Source organism: Tiliqua scincoides, chromosome 2, assembly GCF_035046505.1.
Source record: "Tiliqua scincoides isolate rTilSci1 chromosome 2, rTilSci1.hap2, whole genome shotgun sequence".
Taxonomy (NCBI): domain Eukaryota; kingdom Metazoa; phylum Chordata; class Lepidosauria; order Squamata; family Scincidae; genus Tiliqua; species Tiliqua scincoides.
The window spans coordinates 228,155,206-228,181,130 of NC_089822.1; the positions used below are offsets into that span (position 1 = coordinate 228,155,206).

Consider the following 25,925-nt stretch of genomic DNA (forward strand, 5'->3'; position numbering starts at 1 on the left):
ATCATCTCTGACACCGTATCGAGGGCTGGGGGAAATTTACATTTCAAATTTGAATAAATTTACATAATAAATACATTAGAGACAGAACTTATATGAAATTTGATACACATATAGCCCATGCGCTTCCATTTCTTCTTCTCTAATTAGCTAATGACTTCCTGTGGAATAAAGTCTTTTGCTCCTCTCCAAGACTGAGAAAGAGAGAATTTTTAACCTTGTGTCAAAACCCCTCCTGCGTTTACTCCTGCCCATCCAAACAGAGCTACGTATTTATAATACTCTCTATCACATGTAACTGGTTAAGGACCCAATCCTATCCAACGTTCTAGCATTGTTGCAGCCACAACGCAGTCCCGAGGTAAGGGAACAAACATTCCGTAACCTTGAGGAGATCTCTGTGACTGCCCACACTGTGGATGCAGTGCATACCTTGTTGGCATGGCTGCAGCAATGCTGGAAAGTTGGATAGCACTGAGCCCTAAGTTTCTGTATAACTGACCTCTTAAGCGAAGTAAATGTTGCCTTTTTCCTTGTTTGCCTTTATGTCTTAATAAACTCCATCTCCTTTGAAAAGCGCAGCCTTGTGTTTACTGGTAGCCTAATTTAGATGCACTTTGAGGTTGTTTGCACTGCTATCTGCGTTAACGATCCCAAAATTGTCAGACACCAAACTTCTGACCTCTATCTCTATAGATATTGCTAATTCCTCCAATAAGAGTTTACTGCAGGCACTCGCCTATAAGGCAATCTCACAGATAAGGTGACGGGATATTTTCAGCCAAAAATCATGAAATGTTCCATGACCCTCAGATAAGTTGGGGGGGGGGGAGTAAAACTTAGGAAAAGGTACAGTGGTGCCTCGCAAGATGAATGCCTCGCACAACGAAAAACTCGTAAGACGAAAGTGTTTTGCGATTTTTTTGGTGACTCGCAAGACAAATTTTAATGGCTGTGCTTCGCAAGACGAATTTTTTTGCATTTGCTCACATTCACCCTAAGGAAGGGGGGATTTTCATGCCAGTTTATGCTCACATTCACCCTAAGGAAGGGGGAGGATCTTCATGCCAGTTTATGCTCACATTCACCCTAAGGAAGGGGGGGGATCTTCATGCCAGTTTATGCTCACATTCACCCTAAGGAAGGGGGAGGAAGACAGCGAAGAAAGTGATGTCAGTGATTGTGAGCAAATGAGCTTCATAAATTCTGAGTTCTTGGGGTTTCCAGAAAACTAGAGTACTCAAACCTTTAAGTCTCTCCATTTGTTAATGACAGTGATAATGGTTCTTAATGCCACTGTTGACTGCTGAGCGAAAGGTTCTTAATGCCACTGTTGACTGAGCGAAAAATACGGTATGCCTTTAAAAAGCACTTAATAAACACTTTGTAAACCAAATTTGACTTTGTTCTGACTTTTTTTGCCCATAGGAATGCATGAATTAAATTTCAATGCATTCCTATGGGAAACCGAGCTTCGCAAGACGAAATTTTCGCAATACGAAACAACTCGCGGAACGAATTAATTTCGTCTTGCGAGGCACCACTGTACTTGTGAGGAAGAGCTGCACTTGCCATGGAACCTGATTGCCCTGTAGCCTGACTGAAAGGGGGGAGGGAGAATCTGACCTGCAGCACTGTTTTTGAAGACATTAACAAGGTGCTTATGCAATACTGTATGCCATTCCCCCTTCTGTGTAAAGAAACAGCCAGGAGGGAGAGAGGAAGTGAGCGAACTTTTTTCCCCTGATTTGCAGTTGTACAGAATTTGTGGATGTTAGGCTTTAGGACCCAACCAGCCAGCCAGCAGCCAGCCAGCCTTCCTGCTGAGACATGTGCTGGCTAGTTGTATTGGGAGAGGTAACGCATGGCCAGCTGGAGTGATATTGCACAGGGTAAGCTCATGTGTGCCGCTCCTCTGGACTTTTCCTGACTTCCCTAACCCCCTGAGTGAGCCACAGGTAGACTGAGGAGATGGTCTACTCTGGATTTTTTGATAAGAATTTATTGCCTTATAGGTGACAGGTCCAGGTAATTCTGGACCAGGCAGATCCAGGCCTGTGATTGTGTTATGCGTGGCATGTGTAAGAATAGGCACACGTGCGTGTGATACCTGTTTGCATTTATGGTTTCACTTTTCCATAAGACATGGGAATTGTTGTGTACATAAGAACAGCCCCACTGGATCAGGCCATAGGCCCATCTAGTCCAGCTTCCTGTATCTCACAGCGGCCCACCAAAGCCCCAGGGAGCACCCCAGATAACAAGAGACCTCATCCTGGTGCCCTCCCTTGCATCTGGCATTCTGACATAGCCCATTTCAAAAATCAGGAGGTTGCGCATACACATCATGGCTTGTACCCCGTAATACTAACAGCTTTCATATGATCTTGCCGCTACAGCTACTTAAGTAAGGGAAACTGACTATGTGGATTGTTCCAAAGATGAGGAGGAATATTTCTTGGAGGTTATATTTGCCCCCAATTTTGCCATGTTTATCACTTACTAGTAAAGTTCCAAGCCTCTCCTTGACTGGAGAAAGACTTGTGTGGAACACATCCTTTGCTGCTTGATACTTCTAATGTCCTTAGTTTGATGCTGGTTGTTCTTTAGAAGCCTTGCAACAATGTCTTCCTTTACTGTGCATGTGTGTGAAGGGGACAACTACTGCTTTTTACTCCGAATGTCCAAAAGTCTGTACTTGAGCAAATTTCTGCGAGCAAACAGAATGATGACAACTCATTTAGGAGGAGGTGCACTTTGCCATGGTCTGTTGTCTGCAGCAAGTACGTTCACCCTCTTTGAGGGTTACCATTACCGATAAAGACTTATAGTGCTGCTGGACTTTATGGTTCTTCCTGTAAAGTTTATGGAGAATGTTGCAGATCTGGAATGTAGTAGTGACTTATTTGGTCCCTGCCCTTGGTCCTTTTGTCCCACCTGCAGGGCCTGCTCCTGACCCTTTAATTCTCCTTCTCAGCTCAACTCTCAGATGGGCTTTTTCTGGCGTCCTTAGGCTGTGTACTCAGGACAGGTTTTCATGCTGTGGAAATAAGATATAAAAATAAGATGCAGACCTTGAAAGAAAGAGTGTCTCCTCTTAATAGTAGTCCATTGTTCCAATTTACTTCACATCCAATACAATTAATGGTGTCCATAACTTTTACACACACCAGAGTGGAATGGTGTTTACAGAGGAGCCATCATCTATTTTATGAGGTAAAGAGGAAATTGTGGTGAGACTTTAATTTGGCTGACCTGTGTTTTAAGGTTAAAAGAAATAGTGCCAGCTTCAGTGGCTCATTGTTAAATGTGACCGTGAACTGCGCAGCTGTGATAATAATTGGATTTCTAGTCAAGTAATTCAGTGAAAGAAATGCAACCATTTCTTTCTTCTTTTCTGTTAGAACTGAATGTGTTTAGTCTGTGTAGGTTTGAGTCATTGATAATTATTTTGATTCATAGTGTTTAAAACTGTGAATGAAATATATAATAGACTTTTCTTATAAGTGTAATACATTTTGAAAGCCCTAAATGACTTGGGACCAGGGTAGTTAAAAGGCTGTCTCCTTTGGAATGATTCCATCCATCCCCTGAGATCAGTGGGGAGGCCTGTTGAGTTGTCCTTCCATCATCTGAAGCATCATTGGTGGGCATGAGGAAAAAGCTGTTCCTGTGGCAGCACCCAGAATGTGAAACTCCTTGCCCCAGGAGATTCTTCATGGCAGTCTCACTGTCCCTTCGCCCTGCACAGTTGCACAAACACTGTTAGCCAAATTCACTTGTTGCAATGCTGCAGGCTCAAGGGATACGAAGAAGGTGTCGCTGGTTGTGATGTGCTGGGTTGCACCACTGTCAATTAGCCAGGGGTGGCCTCCCCTCTCCTTCTTCACCTCTGCCACGGTGATCTGCACACCGCCAGCCTTCCGCCTTCCTGAACAGAGGGCTTCTTCCCCTTCTTTGCTTTCCACGCTTTAATTAAGTGTTGATCCAATCCACACCGGAAACACTTCCTTGTAACGCGGAGATCTGAAAGCTCCTGAGAGGTTTACACCAAATGCTGTTGTGTGCAATGTGAGGGTTCCATAAAACTACAAAGAAGTGTTGGGACTGGCCCCTGCAGAACAAGCTAAGTGCAGGGTGGCAATGAAAAAGGAGCTTCAGAGCATGCAGGACTTGGGAGTATTATTATTATTATTATTATTATTATTATTATTATTATTATTATTATTATTATTAACAGCAGCAGCAGCAGCAGCAGCAGCATACCGCTTTTCAACTAAAAGTTCACAAAGCGGTTCACAGAGAAAAAGCAAATACCTAAATGGCTCCCTGTCCCAAAAGGGCTCACAATCTAAAAAGATGCAAAAAGAACACCAGCAGACAGCCACTAGAACAGACAGTGCTGGGGTGAGGTGGGCCTCACCCTCCTATATTGGTCTAACTTCCCTTCTTCTTCTGCAGCCCTCTCCTTTCCCTGTGAGTACTTATGGGCAAATACTTACCCCATCCCTCAGTGCAAGCTGACAGCCATCAGCTGGACTGGCTGACAGCTGGTAGTGGGTGACAGCTGATGAAGTCACCAGTTGTTGCTCTGCCTCTGAGCTGATTGATGGGCACTTCCTGGACAGTCTGATGGAGCCCTGCGATCCAGCATGCTTCACAAGGTCTCATTTCACGAGGTTTTCCTCCCTTGTGTAAAGTATCTCCATGTAGCTTTTTTTTTTTTTTTTTGCAGGGATATGCAAAAGTTAGAATATTCACATGGCTGACCCTCCTCCATTCAACTTTCCTCAAGTACCTGACATTCTTGAGGTGTTCTAGACTGAGATTCTTTGCAGTTTGGCTACTGTCTTTGTAGTAATGGTAACATCATCACGTAGCCAGATGGATTGGGCTACTTGATGTGCGACTGAGGGCAAATGAAGCCAATCAAAGAGTCCTGATAATTTGATGCTGCTCTGATACCCTCACTGCACCAACTGTGGTGGCAGTACAGAGAAAAAAAAGAGAGCAAAGATTTAAGGTTTGTAAAAAGTGTTTTTAGGTTGAGATAAAATGATCAGAAGAGTTGATCAAAACTTCAAAAAGAAACACAGGAGGTAGCTGGCCGTTTTCTTCTCTGGAGTTTTTCACGTCTGGTTTGGTCATTGCATCCTAACCATGAAGGCTAAAGGAATCCATAACTTCATTACTTTTCTTCTACTTTGTTCCCCAGCATCAGATGCTAAAGTATTAAAAATATTGTCCATGATTTTTCATTATGAATTACCCGCTGGGTTTAGTGTATGGTGTGGTTGCACCCAAAATATAGCCACTAGATGTCTCCCCTTAGCTAACTGTAATTGTAGTGTGCTGTCAAAGGAATGAATGTCTGATAACTCAGTACCTTTGGCTGTATTTAAGTGTTAAACTATAAGTTCTTCTGAATGATGCATGTAGTTGGAATGAACCTAAGTTTTGCTGTCAACCACAGTGTCTTATTTAGAATAGTGTGTTCATAGAGGTGAGCTTCACAGACTGTTACTGTCTTTGAAAAATGCCTTTCTTGGTGGGAATATGATTCTGTTGTGTCACTTTTGGCAGCAGAGCTAATGAAAATTCAGTTTGGTGCCAGACTGTCATCAGTGTGTATTGCAGTGATGTTGTGCTGGTCAAGTATCTAGAATGGCCCTTGGTAACTTCAGTAGGGTGTTCCATTGTGCACCTGTGTTTTGGCATGTCACAAGCCATGTCAGGGGGGAGTGTCTACACTTTCAGACTTCTTTTCCTTCATTGAGCTCTCTGACTTCAGGTTGAGTACTTCCATCAATGGGCTCTTCAGCAATACTGCAATTCAGCTCCCTCACCTAAGAGTGGCTATGGAAGTTACAATTGCTGAGTTCTTCCTCTCATCTCACTTCCCAATTCACCAGTGGTTTCCAACCTTTAGGAGTGTGCAGACCACTGAGGCAAAAATTCGAATTGTTGTGGACCAAATTGGAATTGTTGTGGAGCACATGCAGTGCTGGCTGTGGGTGGTCTGTTCTCCGCCTTCTCTGATGGTCCATGGGGAAGCACTCTCCCATGGAACACCAGAGAGGGTGGAGAATGAACTGCTGATAGTTCAATGTCTCTGCCCTCTGTGGTGGCCCATGAAGAAGCATCTCCCAAGTGAGCACTTCCCCACAGACTACCGGAGAGGGTGACGAATGGACTGTCTGCAGCCAGCTGTTAGTGCTGGCTGCAGGTAATCTGTTTCCTGCCCTCTGGCGGGCTGTGGGGGAGCATTTCTCAACAAGACACTGGAAGTGATCAAAGGTGATTTTTTCCCCCTGAGACCTCGGAGACCATTTCTCAGAGTCTTGTGGACCATCTGTGGTCCACGGACCACAGGTTGTGAATCAGTGAACTAGACAGAGCAGATGGTGTAGGGGACTTTTCTCGCCTCACCCCCCTATATGAATTGGAGGGAATGGGATGCGTTTTAGAGCCCCTTGCGAGTTTGTTTACTTACTTTGTGTTAATCTTTTCCCCTCTGTTTGTCTATGCTATGGAGAGGCCAAAGCATCAATTGTTTGGGTTATTTTTCTTGGGTTTTTCTTTTTTGTAATGGTATACAAAATGCTATGGGGGAAGCGTGATGACTGCACACTGATTTAATTCCGTATTTGTTCCTAGGCGGCGGCTGCTTCCAGTGGACTTCGATTCTCCTTCAGTTTCTCCTTCAGCACTTTTTACCAAGAAAGTTCCTGTTAAGGGCCAGATTTTGGGGTCCTCCACTGGCTTTGCTTTGGAGAAGAAGAAGCAATTCACAGATTCCTTTTCAGCCAACACGGACATTCAGACACCTGCAAGACCCTTAACGCCACCTGCAAAGGGAAGCAAAAAGATCAAAATAAAGCAGGAAGAGAGTTCTGAAGAGGGTGATAAAGCACTTAGTGAAGAAACAGCCAGCACTGGTTCTGCTGCAGGCACCTGGAAAACTGAGATGCCCTCTACTTCAGCAACAAAAGTTGTTACAAAGGGTGAGTAATTGGTCCTTGGTCATTATATAATTCTCTTTTGGTGTAGTGGTATTTCGATTTTCTTACTTAAATGACAGCCTCTCCCTCTGATCTGTGGATAGCAAATCCATGGGTTCCGGAGGGACGCTTGTATCATGTGTTCATCTTTTGGCTCCAAATACCTTAGGCCTGATTAATACTTTTCTATGGGTACTTGATTACAGCTGCAGCAAGCATATATTGTGAAGCAGCCACACACATCTCTAGGCACATAGTGGGTATGTAAGGTAAAGGTAAAGGTTTCCCCCGCACAGTCGCGTTTGACTCTAGGGGGCAGTGCTCATGTCTGTCTCCAAGCCAATGGAGCCAACGTTGTCCAGAGACATCTTCTGTGGTCATATGGCCAGTATGACTAAATACTGAAGCACACGAAACGCTGTTACCTTCCCACCAAAGTGGTACCTATTTATCTACTTGCATTTACATGCTTTGGAACTGCTAGGTTGGCAGGAGCTGAGGCAAGTAACAGGAGTTCACCCTGTTCTGCAGCACCAGGGTCTTGAACTCTTGGGCTGCCAACCTTCCAGCCGACAGTCTTTAACTACTCAGTCACTGCTCCTCATAGTGGGTATGTACTGGAGAGCAAATTGAGGTTTCCTTGTCTGCTGGATTTTCCTGAATGCCCAGAAGGTTCTTTATTCCTTTGTCTGCGAAGTAAATAACCACTGGTGTATTCCTGGCAAATGCTGTGTGAAGTGGGCATTGGCCCCTGGAGTTGTAGAGGTGCACTTCTAGGAGAGTGATTTCTTAAGCAGAGTTCATTCTGCATACAGGAATGAGTTGCTTAAAGACAGACTGCATCTACAATGGTGGTCAAAGCACAACAAAGAGGCTCTTAATGAGGCAGTCAGGACGCCCATAGCCTGCAGCAGAGTGTCTGTTTACCCAACAAAGAGGCTCTTAATGCAAAGAAGAGGCAATTTATCTGTGCAGCCTGCTAATGCCTTGCAGGGAGTGTCTGTTTACACCACAAAGGCAATAGATTGGGCTGAATGTTCACTTAATGACCTAATCGCATAACAACATAGATTGGAGAATGTATCCCCGTCGTTAAGAGATGCACACCTATAGTATCTTCTGTAATTATGACTTTGTGTGGCGCAGGAGCCCATGCGAATTCTGTGATTGTGATGTAGTTTCCAATTCTTGTGACCAGAAAGTAAATCTGGCATGCTGTGCCATAGCTATGTATCTTCAGCAGCAGCCAGAGATTTCTGACTGATTGGCTCATAAATTAAAGTTGGCTGGAATCATATAGAATCTTGAACAAGCAGCCTCTTGCTGGAAGCTCTTGGCAGTTTTCCTGTGTCCTGTTTTTTGAATTCCATTTAAATCGTGCTCAGCCATCTGATGGAAGGGGATTCCTATTAACACCGAAAATGCTGAACAAATATTTAAAAGAAAAGCCTGATTTATGTAACAAGGTTATTTATGACATGTTTACATTCTTGCTCTGTGTTCTTTTGGGTCTTTAACAAAGGCAAGGGGATAACAAAGGCCCATCAGGTGATTACTGCTGAAAGGATTTTGCTGTATTTTTTTTTCAGTTGACCAATTTTCATTTCAAAAATTGACTTTGAGAGTGCTGTATGTAAGTGGCACTTTGCAATTCAAGCCTACTTTATCTTAAAAAAACTGGAAAATTCTGAACTGCTGTTTTGAAATTGGCAATAATGGATATGCCTTTACATTCATAATGTGGAGGGTGGAGTCCCTTTCATAAGCTGGGGTGAGCTGAGTTGAGAACTTCATGTCAGGCAAAATATTGAAGGAGTTGGTGAGGGGGAGGGTATCCCATGCCCATCTGCTGCCTCTGTGCAGTTCAGACTCTTTTCCTACTGTAGCATGTGAGAGGAGGATAGGGAGGGTTTACTTTTCTCCCTTCACATCCACTGCCTCCACCATGGCCTCCCCTAATGGCTAGTGGAGGTAATGCTGGGATCCAAGCATCTTCTTTTGTGGCTGTTAGGGGAAGAAGCAATGCTGAACACCAAGTGAAGGATTGGAGACAGTGGTGCTAGACTATGAGAGGAGGATAACAATGGCTACCTCTCTCCCTCAACATCCAACACAGCCGCCACCTCTTCTTCCTCTCATCATCAGTGCAGGAAGTGTTGGGAGCCAAGCATTCCTTCTACTGTTATAGGAAGATGTGGCATGGTGCTCATCTGAGGGAGAGAGGTGAGCCCCCTGTTCCCTTCTCTTACCTCTCTCCCTTGGCATCCACCACCACTGCTGCTTCCTTAGTGGCATTCACCAGCCATTGGATGATGCTTGCACAGCAGTGGAACCTGAACAGCAGGATAAGGGTTCCCTGTCCTCATCTTGGTGTCACAGCATGGTCACTGCTGCCACCTCACATGGCCAATGGAGGGCATGCTGGAAGCCTAGCATTCCCTCTGTGTTCATCATGGGATGCAGCAGCAGCAGCAGTGGCATTGGAAGCTGAGAGTGAGAGGTTAGTGAAGCGGGCAGTGGTTTGAAGTCACTGTCTCTTATATTCCAGTGAATGACTACCACAACAATGCCAAATGGACACTTAACTTTAATAAATCACGTTGTCCTTTTAAGACATCAATGTCCCTTTAAGTCACAATGTCCCTTTAAGTCTGGAGGGTGCGGGAAGGGGAAAAAAGAACATGCACACTCAGCAGGTGCTAAATCTAAATATCTGAGACGTCCTTTTAAGAGCTTGGAGGAGTAAGAAGATAATGCAGCAGTAAAGGAGAAGTGTGGCAAATTTTTACATCTAGTTCTTAAAAAGTTGAGGACTTGGATGCAGGGAAATGTATAATGGGAACCTCCTGTAAACACACATCCTTTGTTTTTATAGACTGAGTCTTGTATCCCAGATTTCTCCCCTTCAGATGGAAGGCATTTTCATTTGTGCTGGAAAGGGGTTATTCTCTGCTTCATGCCAAATCTTTCTGCTTGATATTCAGACCTCTGTACCTTATGCAACCTGCTGGGGGGTGGGTTCCTGCCTTTGCTCAGACTGAATTTTTGGGCAAGCGCTGGTCTGCTATTCTGAAGAGATGGTGGTGTAGAAGTTTTCTTCCATGACCTTTCCTCTGGGGTTGCTCCTTAGAATACAAATCAGTGTGTGGAAAAGACCTCACAGATGTCTGCATTTATTTCTGTACAAGTGCCAACACGTTTGTGTGTGATTTTTAAAATGTGAAAATGTGTTGAGTTGCTTTAATTAATAAGCAGCCTTTAGGAAAGGTCATGATAATGTGCTTGCCTGAACTTTTTCAGTGGAGTGTCCTGCCTGTGGAGTGCCTATCCAGGAACAGCATATAAACAAGCACCTTGATAGCTGCTTGATAAGAGATGAGAAGAAGGAGAGTCTTCGGAGGTAAGAAATTTGATTAGGTGAGCTTCGAATTAATGTTCCCCATGCTTGCTGCAATGAGATGCTGTTATGAGTCAGACTGTACCAAAATGAACTTTGCTTGTTTGCCTGTTCTGTGAATTACATTCTTTAGATAATGAATGTTAACAGGCATCTGAAAGGGGGGGGGAAACTAATATCAGCAACAAAATTCAGCAACAAAATTCAATTTATTGAAAATTTTGCAGTTGTGCAAGAGTAATTTAATAATTTTAATGAACTTTGCTTGTATAGGATGAAGTATTCCTGCACTAAAGTACGTTGGTGTTTTTGTTTGCCAGCGTTTGCCGCATATTTTGAATGTTTTTCTACCCTCTATCCCTTTTATCTTTTGAGACTACATGCACAAAGTTGGGATATTGAGCAGAGACACAAACCAGAATGGATTTTGACCATTTTGCCCAGATGCCTCTAAAACAGATGTCTTCCCGTCGAATGGGTTTTGCCAAGGTTTACAGAGGTCTGTAAAACCATGAATGAAGTTGGGATTCTGAATAAGGTAGTGTCCGTTGTCTTGATTTATAGTGTGAAACCAGAGGGCTTCCCATGAAATGCAATAGGCAGTACAAACAGGGAAAGCACAAACCTTTAAGAATATTTTTTAATGAAATGAACCAGTGGTCTTGTAGCACTTGTTGCTAAGGAACGTTATCAGTGGCGTTTGTTGCAAATTGCTTTGAGTGCCTCTGGCAGAACAGTGATTCATACATGTTATAAATAATAAAGAAATAATATTTCTGAAATGATATTTCAGAAGATTTTAGGTACGTTTACGGTACACAAAGAGGCCTTGAGTGCCCATGAATTGAGATAGTGAAGGAATGCAGCCCTATGTACCTGTAATTGTTCCTTGTTGTAAATACAGGGAGTACTTTAAGGAATGAATCTCTTCATCTTGTTGTAGTGTCAGATATAGAATGTGAAGCTAGAGGGGACACAGATATTGGTAATCGCAGGAGCCTTTTTTGTACAATGTCATCATGTGCAGTGTACGTGTCCTTGTTCATTCTTAACTATTATTAGCTTCTTGGTCTTTGGAGCTATATGGGAGAGACTCTTGCTTTTAAGATCTCCGTTTCACAAAAGGTGACTTATCTTCTATTGTGGCTTGTAGCATGGCCTCCAAAATGGCAGTGTCCACTTGAAGAATTTGAGCTGCGGCTCACTCTAATCTACAGTTTGTTGCTGAGAGGGGCCTTCCTGCATCTGGCAGCATTACCTGGAAACTCAAGGAAGGGCCTGATTAGGGCTTTTCAGAAAAGTTTCCTAATGCTTATACATGTGAAAAGTGTGGGACTTTCATGTGACAACTAGGGTAAGTTGGCCTGTTTGATCACCTGTGCCATCCTCCACTTCAGCCCTTGACAGCCCAACAGGCCAACAATTGCCAAACTGAATGACCATAAGCACAGTCTGTGTTATGTTGAGTATCTAGACTGCGTCCAAGCATGAAGCACCACTAAAAGGAGAGCCTTTGGGCTGTTTTTGGGCTACTGGGGTTAATATAACTTATTTTAAGCTCTGATTTCAAGTTTGCATTTCATTCTTTACTGGAACAATGAAGAGTACAAGCTGGTCAGATCTAATATGAATTCTGATTTGCAAATGACGCAATACTTGTTGAGAGTCCTGTGTCTGCTTCTGTGGGCTTCCCCTTCTGACCTTCTCTTGTTTTCTGTTAATAAAACCACTGGTTTTAACTAAAGCTTTTAGAGTTCTCCTGAATAAAAAATGTCACTGTCTGGCTTACCAAGTCTCTCAGTTTACCCTTTGCCATGGAAAGACAATTATAAATGTTTGTAAGTAATCTCATTTTTGCTGAGGTCTCTCAGAACGTGAAGAGTTCTAGACAGGTGCTAGTATCATTTTATTTTGACAGCTTTTTGAAAATTTGTTGGTTTGTTTCATTTATTACTAGCAGAAGCAAGAACTTGTATGTTGTTTCTCCCTGGAATTCTGGTTCCCCCTGAATTCTGGTTCCCCCAGAATTCTTAGTAATATGACTGTTTTGTGTAATGTGGTTTATTTTTATCTAGGCGTCATGCTGTTTAAGAGTCTTGGAGAAGGTTCTTGTCTGAGAAGATTTAGCTTCTATGGCTTCTTAAGTATGACCTTGGCAATATGTTTTGTTTGATTTCAATGGTAGTTAGCACATTTAATTTGCCTTTTAGGAATGTGATCTGTTTCTGGTTACGGTATAGAATGGTCAAAATATATTTCAAATATCATTTCCGTAAGACACATAATTATTATTCCATTTGAAAAACCTGTGTCCAACATTGTTAATCTTCTGCAAGTGTTTGCATGGAATTAGGTGCAGAATTGAGAATCTTAAACACCTTCCAGGAAAGCTTAATTTTTATTCTAAAGCAGAACTCTGATACGCATGGGCTTAATTTGGACATCACTGTAAACAAATGTTGAGGAGATGTAAGAATGATCTGGTGTGGTGACCAAATTGGCAATTCATGGTTTGTGATCAGCAGCAATCCAGAATCAGAAACCATGATTTAACAAGGTTTTGCAAGCCATAGTTAAAGCTGCATATGGTTTGATGGTATGCCCAGACTGACAAACCATAGTTATAGTTGTCACTACACCTCTGATAGCCATTATACCATAGACTGGGGAGTCCTGAGCAGAAGGAAAACAAAAGCACACGCACTAAACCATGGTTTGCTTGTATGTGCAAACCATGGTTTGCTCTCTGAAAATGCAGTTGAAAATTCACAGGACCTGTTAGCCCTTTATAAATGGTTGATAATGTTTGAAATGACCATGAAAATGATGTTTGTAAAAGAGTGGAGTAGTAATTGAAGTTGTACTCTCTACACTGGACACAAGACTGACTGTTGATACATTAATGAAAATATGCAAGGAAATAGTTGTATAGCCTTCACCTGCCAGCGTATTCAAGCAACTTTTATTCTGCTTGTGATTTAACATATGCTGTAGGATTGTTGGAAGTAATATAATATAATTGCCCATTGAAAGGTTTACAGTCCCTGTTAGAATGTTAAACAACTCCCTTCCAGAGAGGAAATGTATCTTCGAACCACCTGCACTTCATAGTAGAAAGAATACGATAATTGAAATGAAGCAATTAAAATGACCATCCAGCCTTTTTTTGGATACATTTTATCATTATTTTTCAATATGATGAGCTTAGACTTGCCAAGAAAGCACACTTCCAAAAGAAAAATATTTTTTCCTTTGCTGTGCAGCTGGATGATCACTTGGTTTGCACTGACATTGTTGAATCTCTCCAGTGACACTATGGTCCTAAGCTCAGACTTTCCCAGCCTTGTTTATATAGATTGGAAGGAGAGGATCGATTGGAGTGTTGAGAGTAGGCTCCCAAATTGCTGATATCATTATAGCATATTAGGGCAACTGCTGTGTAAGCACCATTAACTGACACTTGGATTAATTTGATCGTATCAGTACATTTCTCTTTAATACTATGGCACACTTATTCAGAGTCAGAGAATGAGAGCTGAAAAGGACCCAGCCCTCACCGTTCATACTGTTATAGATATAAGTTAATAATAGACTTCGTGAAGTTTTATCTGAATCCAACACTTTTTGATTATAAGATCAGGAAGGGTACAGCTGATTGGGAGGGATTAAAAAAAGGTGGCGACTGAACTCAACATATTGAAACAACAGGTCAGATAGTCGCAAACAAGTCAAGAAGCCTACATGAGCTTTTATTGTAGTATGTAGGCTTCCTTTTCAATTTTTTATTTTTTTTTGAATAAACGTACTGGAGAAAAACTATGTTCAAGAACTCCACAGGAAATGCTTTTGTGATGTATTTCTCCCCTTTTTGTAATTCTTTCAGCTCTGGGCACAAAAGAAAGTTTCTACCTAAAGTGGTTTACAACTTGCTTTCTGATCGCGACTTGAAGAAAAGATTGAAGGAACATGGATTATCCACTCACGGAACGAAGCAACAGCTTATTAAAAGACACCAAGAATTTGTGCATAGATATAATGCAGAGTGTGATTCTTTAAATCCCAAATCAGGTAGGCAGGTGAATTTCAGCTAATGTTTTTTACTCCAACTCTTAGCAGTATTTGCAACAGTAAACTGGTCCGGTCTTTCTTTCTTTCTTTCTTTCTTTCTTTCTTTCTCTCTCTCTCTCTCTCTCTCTCTCTCTCTCTCGCGCACAAGTGTTAAAAATACAAAACAATAACATGTCTCTTCCAGGCAATTTCTTTACCCACCATTTTAAATGACAGTAGTTAAACAAAACTCAACATTTGTTAAATTTCCTGTTTTTTTCCTTTGGGGTTGTCTTTGACTTTTCTTCACATGGAATCACTGCCACATCGGAGATCATTTTGAAATTGTATTTGTATGGCAGCAGCTTGTTTGTGTACAAATAACTGACAGCATAGATCACTGTTCACCATTTTCCTGGTGGTGTTCAGACATAGCATGTGGTGCTAGCTAATCCAATATAACTATATCACACAAGCAGCTTGTTGTTGCCACATGGATGCAATTTACAGTAGCCTCCATGGTTATGGCCATTTTAGGTGGTATCTGTAGCAATCCCATTCTGTTACATTTCTTTCATTGGTGGTGTTGTAGATACTTCTATGTTAGTTGTGTGTTTCTTCATAACAATTTCAGGGTTCAAAAGTACATATTAACAGGATAGATAGTATGTAGATTCTTGCATATTTACTAAGCACAACATTTTTAAATGTATGACTTTCCTAAAGAAACTATAATATCTGGTCACTCAGAACTATGTAACCTGACTACTAGGTGCAGGCAGCTAGTATTAACTAATAAGCTCTTCACACACAGTAGTTCATCAAAAGAACTTGACCATTTCTTTGGCTGTCTGTGGTTGTATAGAAAAGGTTGGGCAATCTGTGTGCTTACTTACTGCATATGAACCACCACCCCACGGTAACTGACAGCTTCCCTTTATAAGTGAGCTCTACACAATAACCATGAGCCACTGCTGTTGTGCAACTTGTTTATCACAGTGGAGTGTTTATAGCTGTCTTTGGGGACTGTGTTCCCTATATCCATATAGGGATATGCTCACATATTGCTCACATAGCCCACTTTGCTGGGCTTGCCACCCCTCCAGGATTGGACCTGATTGTTAGTGACACAGGAGATGAACATTAAATAGCCATACTACCTAAAAGTAGCAATGACCTATGATCCTCATGCCTATGTCCTAGAAGTGTTGTTGGGAAGGGGGAACTAGTCTTTTTTTTTTTTCTTAAGGTGCCATTCCTTCATCTCTTCAAAGAGTAACATGTTCATAGTTTTCTGAATTGAAGTGCTCTGATTCATGGTTGCAACACAGCTCAGTGTAAGGCCTCTCAAATAGCCCTGGATCAAGTTGTGTCAAATGCAATGTCATGCTTAACAGTCAAATTAAAATAATTATAGGCATTCTTATTAAGTCTAACCCTAAAGCTGAAAGGCAGTAGGCACTTTGTTTGGAAAGGCAAGGTGAGACACACAAAGCCCATGCTGGACAGAGTGAATCTGTGGCAGGCAGCTAAGTAGCTTTACTGCTCAGGCAGAAGCAGCAAAAATTCTAAATCTTTTATCTGGGTGTCTGGGAGTGAACACATGCTTCAGTTGCTTTGTTTTATGGATGTTTAATAAATTTTTGCAGGTCTTATTCCTTTTAGGTAGAGACTGCAGCCCCATATAGTATACCAAAGGCCCTAATCTTTTAATTTTTTTAAAATTTTGCACAGGTATATTGGGATTTTGTGACAAGATATCTTCTTGGGAAAATAATTATGTGCACAAATGAAAGTGTAAGTTAAATTGTGTACTTAGAAGCTCTGATAACACTGATGGTGGTGAGGCATAGAAATCATACAAAATGCAGCTGGGGCCACTAGACTAGTGCTACTGAATCTGGGTGAAGGTATCCCAGAGGGCTGCAGCAAAAACAGTCTTGTAGTACCTTAAAGACCAACCAATTTATTTCAGCATAAGTTTTTGTGGACTATGAGTCACAGATGCCTGATACATCTGTTGAAGGCAGATAGTCAACATCCTGAAATAAATTGGTTGGTCTTTACGGCGCTACAAGACTCTGTTGCTTTTAATGTTAGTTACAGACCTTATTTGTATTGGCAAACTTCAGTCTCGAAAGACTATGGTATCGCACTCTGAAAGGTGGTTCTGGCACAGCGTCTAGTGTGGCTGAAAAGGCCAATCCGGGAGTGACAATCCCTTCCACACCGGGAGCAAGTGCAGTCTGTCCCTGGTCTGTCTCCCTGGCTATGGGCCTTCCTTCTTTGCCTCTTAGCCTCAGACTGTTGGCCAAGTGTCTCTTCAAACTGGGAAAGGCCATGCTGCACAGCCTGCCTCCAAGTGGGCCGCTCAGAGGCCAGGGTTTCCCACTTGTTGAGGTCCATCCCTAAGGCCTTCAGATCCCTCTTGCAGATGTCCTTGTATCGCAGCTGTGGTCTACCTGTAGGGTGCTTTCCTTGCACGAGTTCTCCATAGAGGAGATCCTTTGGGATCCGGCCATCATCCATTCTCACGACATGACCGAGCCAACGCAGGCGTCTCTGTTTCAGCAGTGAATACATGCTAGGGATTCCAGCACATTCCAGGACTGTGTTGTTTGGAACTTTGTCCTGCCAGGTGATGCCGAGGATGCGTCGGAGGCAGCGCATGTGGAAAGCGCTCAGTTTCCTCTCCTGTTGTGAGCGAAGAGTCCATGACTCGCTGCAGTACAGAAGTGTACTCAGGACGCAAGCTCTGTAGACCTGGATCTTGGTATGTTCCATCAGCTTCTTGTTGGACCAGACTCTCTTTGTGAGTCTGGAAAACGTGGTAGCTGCTTTACCGATGCGCTTGTTTAGCTCGGTATCGAGAGAAATAGTGTCGGAGATAGTTGAGCCAAGGTACACAAAGTCATGGACAACCTCCAGTTCATGCTCAGAGATTGTAATGCAGGGAGGTGAGTCCACATCCTGAACCATGACCTGTGTTTTCTTCAGGCTGATTGTCAGTCCAAAATCTTGGCAGGCCTTGCTAAATCGATCCATGAGCTGCTGGAGATCTTTGGAGAGTGGGTAGTGACAGCTGCATCGTCGGCAAAGAGGAAGTCACGCAGACATTTCAGCTGGACTTTGGATTTTGCTCTCAGTCTGGAGAGGTTGAAGAGCTTTCCGTCTGATCTGGTCCGGAGATAGATGCCTTCTGTTGCAGTTCCAAAGGCCTGCTTCAGCAGGACAGCGAAGAAATCCCAAACAAGGTTGGTGCAAGAACACAGCCCTGCTTCACTCCGCTTCGGATGTCAAAAGGGTCTGATGTGGAGCCATCGAAGACAACAGTGCCCTTCATGTCCTTGTGGAAAGATCTGATGATGCTGAGGAGCCTGGGTGGACATCCGATCTTGGGGAGAATCTTGAAGAGGCCATCTTGTTTTTAAGTGCCTTTAAAAACAAACTAAAAACCACAACTTTCTAGAAAGAAAAATGAAATGGTTAAATTATTTTAAAGTTGATCATCTGGTTTGCATTTCTTGCTTGCTAAAGAAACTATAGCAGAATAACCTGGAAGCACAGCAATAATTCTGACTAAGGGTCACTGTGATCTTTTGTACCTATACTCAGGACTTTAACTATGACTAATGGAAAGAGGATCAGCAAAGACATTTTCAAAGAAATAAATTGTCAGACTGTTGAGTTGTCTTCTTTTGCTGGAGATAACTACTTGTGCCCTCAGGTCATGTTTTTTCACTGCAAGACTAGTGGTTATATTAACCTTCACTGGGTTGCTCTGCTTCCACCTTATAATGGGAGAAGTATTGGGCAATATTGAATCAGGTTCTCCTTCCATGTTCTTTTCGAGACTCTACAATTATAAAACATTGCCAGTAGTATGATACTGTTTCAAAGTATCTGAAGGGCTGTCATGCAGGAGAAGAATTTACTCTTCCAAGCTCCTGAGAACATGACTAAAACCAATGGGTTTAAACCAGTGGTTCCCAAACTATGTGTACAGTGCCGTAGGGTGCCATGGCGCACTCACAGGGGTGCCATGGGATGTCCCCTGTTACCCCTCCTACCAGCTCTTCTGGGCCAGCATCTTGGATCTCACAAGAATTGGGCACTGCCATCTTGGTTCTTACGAGATTTTGTGAGATCCAATCTGGCAGCATCCAGCCGAACTGGGAAGAAGAGGCTATGGGGGCGAAGTGACCCTGGTAAGTTTGGGAACCACTGGATTTAAAGTCTAAAGAAAAGAAATATTTTCTCTGTCCTAACTCTCACAACGCTCAATTTTAGTGGATGTGTCCTGGTTCTGGTGTTATGTGAGATTGTAAAGAGCATCTCTCTATCCCCTGTTGTGTCCATCAATTCCTTCTCTCCAAATTCAGGATCCTGTATTATGTGTAGAGAACTTGAGGAAATGGAAGAGTATTTTTTTCTTCTTTCCAACTGAGCTGTTTTTTGTTTTTTCTTTTAAATAAAGCAAGGGAGTGTTTCTTCCTTTTGCCAAAGTGCAGGGGGAGATAAAATATGTTCTCCTTCCTCCTCCCCCCCCAGTTCTTTGTGAACGTCAAAGAATGTAAATAGGTGTATGAAGGAGTTTTTCTTTTTTCCTTTGCCTTTATATTATATTTCAAGCAGCTCAGATCCTTAAAATCATAAGAGAAAAAAGCCACACCAGCTTCCTAGATTTACACATACATTTGTTGTTGTTTTTGAAAAAAACACCTCACACCACTTCCTCCTACCTGGATCCTCAAAAGAGCAATTATTTTCTCATTCTCTCTTCCCTCTTCAAACAAAAGGGGGGAGCAGGGGAGGACATACAGGAGAATCATGGGGCACCTGCGTAGGAATCTTGCATTAATGATACCCCTGTCGGTATTCCAGCTGACCAACAAGGCAGCATGAGAACTTATTTTCACTGCAAGACCCATTCCAAGAGCATTACATGACTCCTGAGCAAGTGGCATGAACTTTTCCTATTCCATTGAATAGCCATAGCCAGGCTGCATGAAATACGCTGTGATAAACTGCATACAAAAACTGTTCAGGGCAGCTGCAGTTGGTTTATCAGATGTTATCAGTAATCAGTTAGTAATCAGACAAGCATTTGCAGACCTCAATACTCAGCTAGCAAAGAGAAATACTGAGCTGGTGCAGAGTCACTGCCAAGTCCCACATCCTGATTAGGCAGGAGGCTTTTGGCACAGTCCTAACACATACTCGAAAAGTTCCCTCCTCTCTATGTCTGGTGCCTGGAGCTGGAAATGTTGTCATTGGTGACCAAGCAAGTGAAACTGTAGAATTCTGCCCACAAGTGAGAATTTTGAATAATTTAGTTTAATGCCATCCAAATTGGTTTAGCTCTTATCAGATTTGGAGAAGGATAAGCTGAGGCATTTTTCACTTTATCGACTGGTTTGCTTTTAGATTTGTATCCTGCCCTGTCCGTAGGTTCATGTTGGGCTACAGTAAATGCAAATGGTTTACGTAAATAGGGAACTTTGTTTCTGAAGGTCTCAGGCTATTTCATAAAGAAATCAAACATACTTGCAAGTAAATGGTGAGATTCCCTTCAGCCCCTCATTCCAATCCTGCATTATTTCAATAACCTGAGCCAGAATAAGAACCCTAGCCTAGCCGTGCCTGCTTGGAAGTAAGTCCCATTGAGTTCAGTGAACCTTATAGCCAGATAAGTGTTTACTGCAGTGGTTTCCAAACTCACCTGGATCACAGAGTCACCGCAGCTTCCTGGCTGAGCCAAGCACTGCCATATTGAATCCTGTGAAATCTCTTGAGATCCAAGGTGGCAGTGCCCAAATCTTGTGAGATTTTGCAAGATCCAAGGTGGTGGCACCTGGGGGGGGGGGGGAGAAAGGTAGGAGGGGTGACTGGGGACATTCCGTGATGCTCCTGTGAATTTGTCATGACACCCTGAGGTATCGTGACACATACTTTGGGATCCCCTGGTTTACAGGATTGCCTCCCAGGTGCAATCCTGGCTCCTTTTCCTCAGGACTGAAAAAGGCACCTAAAAAGTTTTCCTGGTTTGTTACCTTCAGATGAAAGGTTAGTATGAGAAGCAGGTAGGATAGCATTTGCAGCTATTAGTGCCTCCTTTCATTGAATGGTGCCTCTGTGGTTAAACTATGGAATGAATGCATATTTGCACTGTGGTAAAGAATTTCAATCCACAACCCATTTTCTCCTCTGTAATTCAAAACGAAATCTTCTGAACAGTTCCTTCTTCCAATGTGGTAATGGAAACATTTCAGCAGTGGATATGGTTCCAGAGAAATTGGTAAGGTATCTTGTGTTCAGTTAATGAAAGGTACTGATTTCCATTTTTTGCTGCTGCAGTTTTCTGACAAGCAGTCACACTCCAAGCGTAAACCATGTGAAAATGCTGAGTTGCTCTTTCTACCCATGTTTGGCTTGCCTTCTTAGAAATTTTGCCCATGGAACACGAATGTGACTTTATCTAGCATCCTGCTTTGTTTGTGAGATTTTTCTGTAGCTATAAAATAATTGGCATCGCGTGTTGGAAGAACTAAAGTTAACAAACGGAATTTGAGAGCGACTAAGATGATTACGGGGCTGGGGCACCTTCCTTATGAGGAAAGGCTACGGCGTTTGGGCCTCTTCAGCCTAGAAAAGCGACGCTTGAGGGGGGACATGATTGAGACATACAAAATTATGCAGGGGATGGACAGAGTGGATAGGGAGATGCTCTTTACACTCTCACATAATACCAGAACCAGGGGACATCCACTAAAATTGAGTGTTGGGCGGGTTAGGACAGACAAAAGAAAATATTTCTTTACTCAGTGTGTGGTCGGTCTGTGGAACTCCTTGCCACAGGATGTGGTGCTGGCGTCTAGCCTAGATGCCTTTAAAGGGGGATTGGACGAGTTTCTGGAGGAAAAATCCATTATGGGGTACAAGCGATGATGTGTATGCGCAACCTCCTGATTTTAGGAATGGGTTAAGTCAGAATGCCAGATGTAGGGGAGAGCACCAGGATGAGGTCTCTACCTGGTGTGCTCCCTGGGGCATTTGGTGGGCCGCTGTGAGATACAGGAAGCTGGACTAGATGGGCCTATGGCCTGATCCAGTGGGGCTGTTCTTATGTTCTTATGTTCTTATGTTCTTAATTATGGAAAACAACTTTTGTGCAAAGTGCTTCTAGGCAAAGGTTTCCAAGTCATGTTTGCCAGGCAGCTTCAAACTCTGAAGGTAATGCACACTACTCTCTCCTGGGAGTGCAGGACATACGAACATAAGAACAGCCCCACTGGATCAGGCCATAGGCCCATCTAGTCCAGCTTCCTGTATCTCACAGCGGCCCACCAAATGCCCCAGGGAGCACACCAGATAACAAGAGACCTGCATCCTGGTGCCCTCCCTTGCATCTGGCCTTCTGACATAGCCCATTTCTAAAATCAGGAGGTTGCACATACACATCATGGCTTGTAACCCGTAATGGATTTTTCCTCCAGAAACTTGTCCAATCCCCTTTTAAAGCGTCCAGGCCTGTCACCATCACCACATCCTGTGGCAAGGAGTTCCACAGACCAACCACATGCTGAGTAAAGAAATATTTTCTTTTGTCTGTTCTAGCTGACTTTCTCAGAATCAGCTCTCTAGGGTTTCAGACAGGAATTTTTTATGTCCTACTTGGAGATGCTAGGCATTGTACCTGGCAGAGAAGGGAGTCAGAGAAGGAGAGAATGGAAATAGCCTTGTTATTCTCTTTTGGAACCGAATCAGGTTCACGTGGCCCCTTGTTTGCTTTGCCTCAAGGATTAAGTAGGTGCCTTTTGCCCTGACCAGAATGAGTGCCTGGAAGTATTTTAACTTGGTCAAGGTGCCTCTGCTGGAGAACTGCCAGTCTTTTACTTTTTGACCAAAACCCTGAATTTCTTGAGCTGAACAAGAAGCAGTCTGCTAGACAATTTTGGTCACTGCTATTGTGTTGCTGTATATACTTTCTCCCCATTCTTTTTGATTTAAATAATTCCCCCAGTAAATATGTATGTGTTTTACAGCCAATCTTAACCTGTGCTGGCCCAGCCAGGCCACATGGCCTGCACTGTATCCAGCGCAGGTTAAGAGGCTGCTGGAGGTCCCTTTGCAGTATGGGGATATTTTTCCCCTTACCCTGACTAATGCCTAGCCAGATCTCTAGGGCTACTCAGATCTCTGCCAGCTATATAACTGGTGGAAGTCTCGAGGGCCCAGTGTAACTCCGGCTGGCCCAGGTGGGGGGTTAGGATACAGCAAAGGAGGCCTCCGCCAATCCTGCCGCCTGTTCCACCTTCCCCACCTCTGAAACACCCTCCTGCCACCATCTCCCAGCCCCTGCACTGCTTGGCATAAAACTCACCTCTGCTGGTAGCCCTGGGTTGCAATGCAATGTTGGTGGGGTGGCACAGGATGCTCTGTTGGCTCTGTTTACTTTCTGGGTGTCGCAATGTGCCTTATGGCACATTTGCGACGCATTCCACCAGTGCAGGGAGTGCTGTGCTGGCGGAGCTTGGAGATAGGATTGCTCTGTGAGTCAAATTTATGCTCCGATTGCCTTTTCCCTCATACCAAGTTGGGAGATGGGTGTGCCATGTCAACGGCCCTTTAGCATGTATGTCTTGAGGAATGTGTGTGTCATTTGTACACATTCTGCCTGGATATTTTTGGTGTCTTCTAACAAATTCTAATTAGTAAAAAAAGTCATGTCTTCAGATTATTAGCATACGGGGAGTTCTGTTCCTTGAGACAGAGAGAAGCATTACATTAGAATATTTTGTGTCTTTGCATCACTTTAAGGATTTTACTTTATTCCTGCCTGATGGTGAGTAGTAACAGCAGGATGTGGTGTGTTGATACACTCTTGCCTGACAAATAAGTTGTTGAACTTGGACAGTTTAAATTTAGATTGCAGATCATCAGAGCTGGAGAGCCTTCAACTGGAGACCTTGCTATTTTCTAATTAGGCACCTACTCTTAGGAGTTAAATACATACTCTAACCCCTGCTAACTGGGTAAGAGGCACTCTTTCAAGTGGGTGCTCTTCTTCTTAGCAGGGAGAGAGTAACTAGCCCACCTCACCCCAGCAGCGTCTTTTCTAGTGGCTGTCTGCTGGTGTTCTTTTGCATCTTTTTAGATTGTGAGCCCTTTTGGGTCAGGGAGCCATTACTTATTTGATTTTTTTCTCTGTAAACCGCTTTGTGAACTTTAGTTGAAAAGCGGTATATAAATACTGTTAATAATAATAATAGAAGAAGACGAAGACGAGACCTAAAGGCCCATTTAGTCCAGCGTGGTGGTTCCTTTGGCCAATCAGCCGCAACAGATATTCAGAGGCATATGGTACTGAACCTGGAGGTGGTGCTGGGCCATCATATATAGAAGCCACTTATAGACCAGTCATCTGTAAATTTGTCTAATCCCTTTTCAAAGCCATGTAAGCTGGTGGCCATCACTATATCCTATGGCAATGATTTCCCCAGATTAATTATGCATTGCATGAAGTCCTTCCTTTTGGCTCTCCTTTATCTTCCACCAGTCAGTTTCATTGGATGACATCTGGTTTTGATGTTGTAAGGAAGGTTGTCTCCACCCCATGTATCAATCTTAGATGTCTCAATCACGAAACCTGTTGCCTTTTTGTTTTTTTGTTTTTTCATTTTGGCTTGTTGTCTATTCCAGCAAATGATGCTGTTCTCTAGCTGTAGACTTCTGTGGTCTTTGTGGAGCTCTTCTTTCAGCTCTGTGACTATGTTCATTTTGCCTGTATATGTTACAGATCAGTCCAACTCCTTGCTAGAGGAATGGTTTACTCTTCAGTCACATGGATCCTGATGTTTCTTTAATCTTTGGCTCCTGCAAGGCGGTTGCTCATTCTACCATATCCTTGCTCCTGTCTTCATCTATCCTCTGTTTGTTCTTGGTCTTGTGGTCTGTGCTTCCACCCTGTGATCTGTCTGGTTCAGTCCCTTAAGGACTGGGATCCTTGAAGTTGGGGTATTGGCTCTACTACCAGGCTTCTCAGATCTGACACTGTGTAAACCATTAAAACAAGGTGCTTGACAAATTGCAGATGAGTAATGGGCTTATTGAGTGGCCTTCATCAAGTCACTTGCTCTCTTTGTTTTCCTATCTGTAAATAGAATTAGAGAAAAGGCATCGCAAGCATGGACATCATAAAAAATTGAATATTGATCTCTGAAAGTGCTTCATAAAAAATGAAATAAAAGAAACATAAGAATTGCTTTTCTCCAGCAGATTGAAAGTCTGCTAGATCAACATTCAGTTTCCTAATGTGGTTTGCACAAATATATGTTTAAAGGAACAGCTGCTCATAATTTGACCTGGTGTTTGCAGAACGCTAAAACAACAGTGGGCTTAAAAAGAGGGTCTACTTAATTTTTTTAAACCTACCTAAGAAGATGTCTTCTATACAGTCACAGCATTGGAATACAGGCTGTCTTCATTTGAGTGGCAATGACTTTCCTGCATCTTAGGAGGAGTTTCCCCCCCAGCTACCTTTGATTCTTTTAACTGCCAGGGATTGCAACTGGAACAAAATTCATGCAAAGCACACACTCATGGCCCAATCCTAAGCTTCCCCGATGCCCAGGAAGACAGCGGCACCAAAATAGCCGCCACTATATCCTATGGGGCAAGGGAAGGGAAGTCTCTTTGGGATAAGGTAACAGCGATTCCCTTACCTTGTGTCAAGCCCTGGTGGACCCTATGGGTCTACAGATCTGCACCCACTATTTAGCCTGTGCAGAATTGAGGAGTCCTGGGTTGATCTCCTTGGCTCTGAAGGGGGCATGGGATGCAGTGGCAGCCTCTGCTGCCATCCCAGCCCCTGTCCCGGGCTGATCTTGCTTTCCCTCTGCCCTGCTCTGCCTCCTCCTCGCCTTCCCTGTCCCCCCTGCCCCCAAAAGCCACCTTGCCACCTGACGGAGGACCTTACTGCTCTGTGCTCCATCTGGGCGTTGCAGAGGCCCAGCTCTGACTGGTACTGGCCTCTCCTCCCATGCTGTGAGGTCACTGCTGCTGCTGAAGTTCTTTCACAATGGCAGATGCTCAGGTAGTGCAGGATCATGCTGTCTGTCAGTAACCCAAACCCTCCCTGGTAAAAGCTCACATTGTAGTCTGAAAGGTTCTGTTAGAAGACAATTAAACCATTATGCAGTATTTTTTCTTCTTCTGTTTTGGAAAATCAGAAGTCTATGTTACAGCATAAGAAAAGGAAAACTCTGAGTTATTTATTTGAGCTTCTTGTATATGCTTCCAAAGTTGAGAATCTAAACTCTTCCATTAGTTTGTTGATGTCCTTTTAAAGCCAGACTTCCCGTGTTACCACCAGAGATATACTTTCTATCTGGCATTGTGATAGTACAAGGTGAAGATTGGAATAGAATTCCATGTTGTAAATCTCTCCTCCGCTCTTCTATCTTTTATACTCACTTTTAACC

At 43.1% G+C, this 25,925-nt stretch overlaps 1 protein-coding gene across 1 annotated transcript in view; it reads left to right on the forward strand.

The window, feature by feature from the left end:
- Window positions 1–25,925, forward strand: part of RAD18 (RAD18 E3 ubiquitin protein ligase) — a 152,808-nt gene that overhangs the window by 20,825 nt on the left and 106,058 nt on the right. The window contains exons 5-8 of the mRNA XM_066612984.1: window positions 6,655–7,001; window positions 9,070–9,144; window positions 10,299–10,398; window positions 14,279–14,463. Of these exons, the coding sequence (XP_066469081.1) occupies window positions 6,655–7,001; window positions 9,070–9,144; window positions 10,299–10,398; window positions 14,279–14,463 (707 nt within the window). The remainder of the gene's footprint in view (window positions 1–6,654; window positions 7,002–9,069; window positions 9,145–10,298; window positions 10,399–14,278; window positions 14,464–25,925) is intronic.